The sequence below is a fragment of the Oncorhynchus gorbuscha genome, linkage group LG26 (genome assembly GCF_021184085.1).
Source record: "Oncorhynchus gorbuscha isolate QuinsamMale2020 ecotype Even-year linkage group LG26, OgorEven_v1.0, whole genome shotgun sequence".
NCBI classification, from domain to species: Eukaryota; Metazoa; Chordata; class Actinopteri; order Salmoniformes; family Salmonidae; genus Oncorhynchus; species Oncorhynchus gorbuscha.
Window position 1 is genome coordinate 25,173,720 of NC_060198.1, and position 10,372 is coordinate 25,184,091.

Sequence of the window (10,372 nt, forward strand, 5' to 3'; positions counted from 1 at the left end):
TAAGGCCTTTCAGGAGATGATCCCATTCATCAACGGAGGGGCTACAAAGCACATCCACATATCGAACTCGGTCCAAATCACAGCCTCTTGTGTTGCCATGGCACTAAGAGGCTTTGCACGGTGATGTTAGGGAATTCTGAATGTGGCTGGCAGTTTGGCCAGGCCACAATATTCCCAACAGAGGAACAGCTTTATTGTGTTGACAAGATCATGCCTAAGATGCCAAATGCTTTTTCTTTGAGAAAATAATCAAATGAACTTGGAGGGGAAAATAAAGCAAGACATTAAAGAGTACAAAACCACTCTGGTCTCCGTGTCCCTGGAGTCCTCTGGCGTTTCTCACACTCTCTCCTTTTTGCCTTTGCCTGGCAAAAGCTGCAGGTGGAAGATATTCTCCCATCCCTATATGTCATCACGAGACGTGAAGGATGGGAGCTGAGCAGAGCTGGTGAGAAGCATCTGTCTTTCACCCCGACCCCTGTTGATCAGAGAGTTAACTTATCTGAAGTGGCTGCACCATTGGGTTGTTATCGTTATCATCATCATCATCATCATCATCAATGCATCCTCATCAGCAGTATCATCGTAATGATGGCCTTGGTGTATACAATGTGTATTTTGTATTCTTAACATAGAAGAATCTACAGTATTTCTGCTTTCCTTGCAGAGCATGTATATTAAATATATAATACACAGCTCAAAGTAAATCAGATACACTCTGGATCACACAGCAGAGATCACAGGCGTAAGCCACTTAAAAGGACACATTTTATCAGTGACAATTAAAGACCAGATGGTTTATCTTCTTCAAGCCAATTACCTTTGGTTTGAACCCCGCGGCCATAGCTGTGCAGTGTGCCCGAACGCTGATAATACCTAGATGAAAAGCTGCTCTGGGACTGCTACTACCTGCTCAGCTCGAAACCCAGCCAGCCTTTCACGCTTAATGTCATCTAGCAGAACTATTTATCATTTATCAGAACTAGGATCTGTATTCGGAGGACTTCAGAATCCATATCAAATACACTGTATGTGCATATGGTGACCAAATACTGGATCTGACAGTGTAAGTATTATAGGGCTACCCTACCATAAATTGGAAATTACAATACCAGATTAGACATCTACAGTGCCAAAGCAAGACTAATAGCAAGACACTTGGTGAGTGTTTTTTAATGCTTGAATATTGGCGATACTGACCAAACTATGTCAGTGTGAATATTGTTTAGTCCTCCTCCTTCAGACTTCCTGCCGCTCCCTTACACCTAGAGGTGAGCCTGCTCACCCAACTCATGGCACTCTCTGACCAGAGGGTTGGGGCCCTGGGCCCTCAACATAGCAGCAAGCACCCTATGGCTGGCAGTGGCCCTAGGAATTCAGCCAAATCACTGGTATGTGTCACCCTCCTGTGACAAACTACTTCTTTCCACGCCAAAAAAGTGTCCTCGTTTAAGCAGTTTTCAGAGACAATCTTAATGGCTCACACAAACATTTTGTAGCAGCCAATAACTCCAGAGCTAACAAAACAAGCTGGTCCTTAAGCTGGGCGACTAGTTTGGAGGCACGGACATCTACAACGTTGTTATTTTCAAGAACATGGTGTCACATTGAATGTAAGGGAAGGGACAGTTGGTGATATCTGAATTCCTAATCTTCTCTCATTGATTGAGACAGGTGGGTGTCCACCCCAAAGTGCTGCATATCATGATGACACTCACCTGTCTCGATCAATGAGAAGATTTGAAATAGACAAGATGGCGGCATACACATTGCTTGATTACTTCATGGAGCAAAAACAAATATTTGATTTATTAATGGAGCATTTTCTAAATTCAAACTAGAAGACGTGTTGTCTTTCAAGTGGGGAAATGAGGAAGTATCGCCATGTAAAGGTTGGTCAAAAGTTATATGTGCTATACTTTACACTACCTACACTATTAGAAAGAAAAGGTGCTATCTAGAACCTTAAATGGTTAAATTGTTATTCGGCTGTCCCCACAGGAGAACCCTTTGAAGAACCCTTTTTGGTTCCAGGTAGAACCCTTTTGGATTCCATATAAAACAGTTTCAACAGAAAGTGGAAGCCGAAGTACCCTTTTGGAACCCTTTTTTTCTAAGAGTGTACTGTGTAACAGCTGTATGGAAACATTCACCTTTCACTGCCATTTCAAAGTTGAGCTATCTCTGACTGAGATCTGCTCTCTTCTCCTCCTGGTAATTTCCATGTAGAAGGACCCATAGGCATCAACATGTGAAGTTATAAACCTAACCTCAACTTTATGGTTGGCTTGGCCTTATAGAAGACCACGATGGACCAACCGGTAAGGTCTAGGAATACTGATACAAGAATATGACAATGCAATATCCAAAATGCTTCACAGATACTACTAGTCATTTCCATGTAAAGGACCCATGAGCACTAACATACTAAGCTAAGGCTCTATATATAGGGGAAATTGAGGCATAGATATGTTTTTCAAGCTTTTTCCATCCAAAAAATTAGGAATAAGCAAAAACTTTTGATTTCAAAGATGGAAAAGGGGCCTTAAAATAATCTACTAGAAAAATCCTTACATGGTATTAGAAATACATCAAAACAGAATAATGTTGAAGAAAAATCCATGCCAATATCAATATTTATATTTAGTTTTGCAGAGATTATTTGCCTTCTGTAAGTTTAAGAAATATTACCTAGTGTTTTGTCATTCTGTTACCAAAAACTCACATATCTTTAATGTATTTCACATTTCTATCTGATGAGGAGGGAGGATTATGAAAGTACACAGAAGTAACAAGTAAAGGAAGACCTACCAATAAGTTAGTGCTTTAACTGATATCAATTTAGTTGATTCATTATTAAGTGACTAAAAACGTCACTCTGTTACCAAATCGGTAACAGAATGAACACAATTGAATTGAAAACATAATAGTAACAAACCACATTTGCAGTAGAGCACAGCAGAGTACAGTAAAGTTAAAAAATAAAATAAAAAGTAGAGTTGAGTTCAGTAGAGATTACTTATTTTTTCAGTAAATTGAAAAGGTGTGTTGGGTTATGGATATAGTTGATCAAGATGATCGTACAGATTTGACCATTATCCATGAGCCTTTACATATGCTTAAATCAGGGATGGTCAGGGGGAATTGGCCATGTATAGACCCATAAACTAAATTAGTGTAATAACTTAACAAATATTGAATGTCGGTAGATTTGTTAAGTTTCTCTTGCACAACGGCAGATCAGGTTAAGGCCTAAAGAAAGTGGGTAACAGGGCTGAGATTGGCAAGTAATAGGGATGAGGTGTATTGGCAAAGGAATTGAGTAACAAATAGGGCATTTAGAGATAGGATATGGTTGTATCTGTACATGATTGTATCAGTATTAGGGTATTGGCATGTGGGTGTTAGGGTTAGGGCATAGGGTGACAGGGCTGGGGGGAGTGTGAGTAATTGGGTTTAGGTGTGGGGGTAAGTAGGCTGAGGAATACAGTGCGGTGAAAAAGTGTTTGCCCCTTTTCTGATTTTCTCCGTTTTTGTATATTTGTTTTATCCTGAACGTTATCAGATCTTCAACCAAAACCTATTATTAGATAAAGGGATCCAGAAGCTCACAAATAACAAAGAAATGGATACCTATTTAATTATTTAATGAACAAAGTTATGCAACATCCAATTCCTCTATGTGAAAAAGTAATTGCCCCCTTATAGTTAATAACTGGCTGTGCCACCTTTAGCTGCAATGACTGCAACCAAATGCTTCCTGTAGTTGTTGATCAGTCTCTCACATCGCTGTGGGGGAATTATGGCCCACTCTTGCATGCAGAACGGCTTCAACACAGCAACATCTGTAGGTTTTCAAGCATGAACTACTCGGGTTCAAGTCCTGTCACAAGATCTCAACTTGGATTAGGTATGGACTTTCACTTTATCTAATATTAGGTTTTGGTTGAAGATCGTGACCGAGTACTTTTTTTGTTATACATACTTTAAAAATGTATTTTTAAGCAATATGGATTACATGTTAGGGTTACTAATGGCATTCCCAGTCAAAACAGTTTGTGCATATATTGTAGAAACATTTTGAGAGGTTTTTGTTCATTTTGGGGTTTTGCAGAGGTTTTTCTGGCTATTCGTGCACACACAAAAAAATTGAGGCAAGTCGAGGTTCAGTAGCCAAAGTCTATGCCCCTTTATCGGTGAATGGTCAACAGTACTACTCCTAGTAGGAGTGGGAAGTATGGACTGGATTATTCAATTAAGTGTTTCTTGTCATTCAACAAGAGAGATAGTTTTCATGCACATTTTTTCACTTAAGAAATACTGCACCAAACATCTTAGTTATGATGTAAAATTGCACGACTAAGACCTTGGCAAAAACATCCAAATGAATAACAGATTTCTTGATTTATCGTAGATTAATTCAGACTTTTTTGAGGAAGTGTTTCTGGCTATGTTGTTGCTACAGTGGCTCAAGAGGGACAAACAACAGTAATATTGCCACCTTTTTCTTGTTTTTCAAGAGAAGGTCTTTAGGGAATATTCGCCTAGCTGAGTTATGCTAGGAGCAAACTGAACCTATGTATGCAGACGCCTTTAGGGCTGTGTGTGCTCACATTGCCTTATGCTCACGGAACTAGAGGTGAATTACGATATCATGCTTCTGAACCAATCCTATTTATAAATATTGTCGTTGTTTGAGAAAACAGATTGTTTTTGTTTAATTTGATATATATATATATATATATATATATATATATATATATATATATATATATATATATATATATATTATTTTTATATATATTATATTGTTTTTACTCATTAGAAAGAGTCACTCACTGCCCATGGGTTTATGTTGAAAACGTAAAAAGCCTGAATGCAATGCAATTTTGTCTGCTATTTCTGGAGAAGTGCAAATATGAACTGAAATTGAGTTCCATGATGTTTGCCTTTATATTGTATCTTTGTCCAGCTCGTGTGAAATGTTTGGATGTGTCTGTTTTATACGCCCACAGGGAGCAATTATGGTGCCTGTAACTGTATTTAGACAGCCTATTTAATACATGTTCTTTCATTTTTTATTCAAATTTGATTCTAATTATACACTCTCTTTTTAGGGCTCATCAACAGCCTAGTAAATGTAAATTTGCTTATTGACTTTGTTTGGCATGTTCATGTCCAGACTGCAATTTACAGTAGGCCTAGGCCCTATATCAGTGTGAATGCTATCATATTAGATGTTGATCCATCAATGCATGTTAAAGGGAGTTTTTCCCCTCATCTAGCATCTATATTTAACAATCTACAGTATTTCCATATTGAAGCAATGCATGGGGCAGGCTAACGTACTAGCATTCTAATTGGACTTGATGCAATACATAAAAGACTGGAAATACACAACTTGAAGCAACCACATAGTTATCCATGGAGCACGTTCTGATTGGCCAGTGAGGTGTCAAGCCTTGACACACCCACAACCACCGACAGCTGCTGCACCCAAAATTCCGGTTGTGAAAGTAGCAAAAATATTTAACACTCCCCCATAACCTACTGTATTAACCTATAGCACGATCGCCAGCGCTAAGGTTTACCACTGCGTTAGATTTGTTAAAACATGTCATATCACAGCTGACACCCAATTCGTTCTGCAGACATGTTTGAATTTGAATTCGGATTAGATATTTAGATATTTATGTTCACATAAAACTGACGGAGATTTTACTGTCATTCTGTTACCAAACAATCAAGTAATTGCGTTTTAGTACAATTTTCAGAGGCAACTGTTAAAAGTAGACTTCTGCATATAGGTGTATGGTTTGTTTTAGACCTTTTTCACAATTTAAAGTAAAACAGTGAGTCTCAGCATCACTCTGTTACCATGGAATTGTCCTCCTCCTTCTCCTCCACCTACTCCAAAGCTGCGTTCGGAACCAAGTGGGAAGTGGCAATTTACCACATACTGTACGACTGGGGAAAATCTACTTGAACTGGTAATTACTAGTGGGAAACTCGTCCATCATCCTGAGCTCCTCCATGCTGACCTCTGACATCACCTACTAAGGAAATTACCCTGATAACAGCATTTTCAGCAAATGCAACAAAACATAATTTCGAAAAAGCAATTTATTCATGTTTTTTAACACTATAATTTGTTTACAAGAGAGATAGCTGTACTTTTAGTTTATGGTTTACACAGATTGTTAGCCATTAGCCAATCTGCGTTTCTCAACGGGTTCAAAGCTCGTGAATGCATCCAACTGTTGAATTCCCACCTCCAGCTGGGTTACGAACGCAGCATAATACACTGGAAAGGCCTGGTGTCTGTGATTTGACTATGTATGTGTTGAAAATGTGAAACCCAAAGCAGATCAAAAATATGGATAGGAGAAATTTGGAAATTACAGAAACAATTCAAGACCATTTGTAAACACTGAGTATTGAGGCTGATAGAGAAGGCTACAGAAGTCTATAGTTAACCACTGAGTTCTGCCCTTCCGTTTTCTCATATGAAAATGAATAGCCAAGTTGACTCACATTACAGCTTAAACACTGTGTGCCTCAAACACCACACTCTCAAGACAAGAGAAAACAATGTCACTGTCTGCTGTTATAGTGCCCCCTAGTGAGAATGCATAGTATAACACATTGGTTTGGCGTTTCTGAGCTGCGTCACGCAGTCTGCCTCTGGCAGGTCCAAACAGCATCACACGAAGACAGAAATATAGCGTTGACTATTTATCAAGCTGTATAACGTGTTTGCTACTGCTCCATTAGGATTTTTCTCATTGTGTCTTAGCTGTGTTTTCTTTACACATAAAACATTAAAGGACTAAATCATGAAAACCACCAGGTCCAAAATGTCTCCCTAGGGTATTCCCATTGAAAAAAAGACATGGCAAAGTACTATGTGAAAACAGATGTGGGAAACAAATTGTTGATTTAAAGCAGTGATAAACAATAGAATAACTGGCTTGTTGGTACTCTTGTCATAGGAATTCCCCATATGGGAGGTAACGTTAGATACCATCAAATTAACTGATGGTGTCTGCACAGGCACAGAGAACAAGTAATTCCATGCAGCACTAGAATATTTCCCACTGCCAAAGGAAGAAACAGGAAATGGGGAATGATATTTCTTTAGATCAATGAGATGCCACATGGATATCCAGTTTATTACATTTACTAAACTAGGTAAGTCAGTTAAAAACAAATTCGTATTTACAATGACAGCCTACCCCAGGACAATTATGCACCACCCTATGAGACACCCAAGCATGGCCTGTTGTACAGCCTGGATTCAAACCAGGGACTGTAGTGACACCTCTTGCACTGATGCAGTGCCGTCGACCGCTATCCCACTCAGGAGCCCGAAAGTTTGATTTGCAGCTTTTTGGGAAGTTCTCAAACGGCAACCATATTTAATCATGTAACGATTGTCCCCCCATGTATTGAGTCAGATTTTTCTGCTGACCTATGTCAAGACACTGGCTGAACCTGTGGCATGTTTTACCTTTAACAGCTCTAATCCAGAGCCAGTCAGTGCATTCAAAGGTCAGTAAAACATCCATCAGCACTAGTATGAAGACACTTCCTTACAAGACACCATGTCTTGTACAATAAGCGGTTAGTTGGATTGCCATTTTTTAAACACAGCAATTGGACAAATTATCATAGGCAGATCAAACTATTGTGTGGCACCGTCATTGTATTCAGTGGTATGCCATTGCAAACACCACGTATCACAAATAATTGTACCCCATGAAACAAGACATCAATTTCAATATTTATTCAATAAAATACCACCCCCTCTATACATTTTGAGTTGGTAGCTCGGTGTCAATCCTAACATGGTTTTAAGCAGGCTTGCTCCATAACACCAGTCATCTGACAACCAGGTAGAGCAGTACCCTTTCCATTATAATTTAAATAAAATCTAAGTAGTATTACAGTGTCAGAAAATTATGCATATTTCAACTTTGTTTTTGTTAAAAGGAAGCACAAACTCGCCTCAGACGGGAGACAGGGCTGCGATGGTCAGAACTTCTGCAGCACTCTTCCATAACCTTGGACACAGGAAGACCCACAATACATTGGAACCGCAGTTAAGGGCTTCGACCCGACCCCCCCGCCAAAATCCCACACCACCACAGGATACCGCATGTGGCGGTTGATCATTTTTATTGAAACTCGTACAAAACAAAGTGTTACATGGAATTGTGCCCTTCACATGGCAAACAAAAGTTGAAGGAAAAAACTAAACCACCACTCATCCCACATCCGTCAAGCCATTTGTCCATGTTTGCACTGGACTGCTCCCATCTGAGAGGAGAGTTAAACTGGTATTAAAGTGTCTCAATTCAGAGGTATTCATCATTAGCTTAAAGGGGCTGCAGTGATTGCAGCACATGGGGAGGGAAGTATCAGGACCAGGGGAGAGGGGGCTGCAGAAAGCTTCTAGAATCCGTGGACCTTGAGCTGCTCCTCTTTCGCCAGGCCAATCTGGAAGTGGGATGAGGGGAGAAGTGACATTCAACAAAATAACTTTTAACTACAGTCACAGAACATTTGCTACCATCACAGCGAGACTATTTACAAACAGGGGCTTTTCTGTGAGAGCCTTCTTGTAGGGGCCATGACACATGACCACTTAGTACTCACAACGGTAGAGTATACACTGGGTGCAATAACAGTGACAAGAGTCAAACCTACCTCAATCAGAAACGTGCAGATATTCTTGCGCTGGTCACCTTGCAGCTGAATCACTTCCCCATACTCTGGGTGCTCAATCACTGTCCCATTGCAGGCAAATTTCTGTTGACAAAGCAGAACTATTCAAACAGCCAGCAGAACAAAACATGGATCTTGCTTAGTATATCAACTAGTGTTGCCATAACATACCTTCTTAAAGGCCTTGACTAGCTTCTTCTTATCATAGTCAATGGCTATGCCCTGGACCGTGGTCAGAGTCTTCCTGCCGTTACGCTGCTGGATTCTTATGTGGATGTAGTCGTCAGTCCCAGATGGGAGCCTGTCATTACCCTTAGTTGCATCAGCAAATGGGTCTAAAAACAAATCACACAACTTAAAAACATCATTAAAAAACAGCTAAAAATACAAAGAAGCAACCAAAAGTGATAACTAAAATGGCAGTGGCTTGACCTAGCTAACAAAAGATCGAGGTCGATGAACTGGTGACGTAACGTCTTAGCCACGAGGCTCGGGAACCAAGCAAAACCCTGCGCCAGGACGCTCATCGGCAACTTACATGGAAATAAGACTTTAGAAAATGGTCCAACCAAGATTGGGTGGCTCATCTGGGCAAATCTACATTTATCCGGAATTGAGGTTAGTGACACGGGAGAAAGCATAACGCCCCTGTCCAGATAGTCAATTATTCCGGCAAAACGTGAATATTAGAGAAGCACAATTCAGCTGGACTATTGTACCTGGCTATTTGCACTTAAAAGAGTATACATTACCACAAAGCCCGTCCCGACAAAAGTCGTATTACAGACAGATTGGGGCAAACATGTACATTCATACTATGTCCATTGTTGATAACTACAGACAGTAAGAATGAGTTATACTCTCCGGAATCGGTAACGTTGTTGTACATTGATCAATGTGTCTACAATAGACTAGTTTGAGACAGGCTACAAAGCCGTGTTGGGGCCTAAACAAGGAAATTAACTTCGGCCTAGTAGAAATCGGATGGCTGTTAGCTAGACTTTTGCTGACGTTCGTTGGCTATTGATATAACGTAGTTCTAGTAGTGAGGAAAATGTTCTCGATAACTAACCAGATGTTTCATGAACATGAAAATCAAAACGTTACCTATATTTAATTGAAACGTTGTCAAAATGTTTGCAAATGCTAACGTTAGCAAGCGCCCTTCCCCCCACATTTTCGACCCCGCGTTAGCAGAGGTGGTTGAAATGTCTTACCGAAAGTTTGGAGGTTCTGGATAGCGGACATACGATAAGATTTCCTTTCCTTTCGGATAATAACTGGTTAGCGATCGACTGGTCAAATTTATTTGTTTGTTTTTTTGTTCTTTGAATCTCCCTTTTCACCGGGACGACGTGTTTTGTCTTCTGAAAGGCTCTCACAAAATGGAGCTTGTTTAGCTTGCAAAGTGGAAAACAACCCTTTATAGCGCCTCCCCGCACGTAGGGACGTGCGCCACACCACACCCTATTTTACCGGAAAAATTACGTCATTATCTTGGTATTTCAGAGGGGAAAATACCAATAACACCTGCAACCTAGGCTACATCAAAAAACTACAACACAAATATCTAAATTCGTTAATAAAGCAATGTAATGCGTACCTGGTCAGTGGTCCATTATTATATTTGAGGAAATATATTGAA

General features: G+C 39.9%; 1 protein-coding gene across 1 annotated transcript; it reads right to left on the reverse strand.

Annotated features, from left to right (window-relative positions):
• Window positions 1-7,771: 7,771 nt before the first annotated feature.
• On the reverse strand, window positions 7,772-10,144 carry LOC124016220 (eukaryotic translation initiation factor 1). The gene is made up of 4 exons (XM_046331771.1): window positions 9,945-10,144; window positions 8,899-9,062; window positions 8,710-8,811; window positions 7,772-8,499 (listed from the first exon to the last, which is right to left on the reverse strand). Exons 1-4 carry the CDS (start codon window positions 9,973-9,975, stop codon window positions 8,455-8,457), a joined length of 342 nt encoding a protein of 113 aa, XP_046187727.1. The 5' UTR covers window positions 9,976-10,144; the 3' UTR covers window positions 7,772-8,454.
• Window positions 10,145-10,372: the final 228 nt, after the last annotated feature.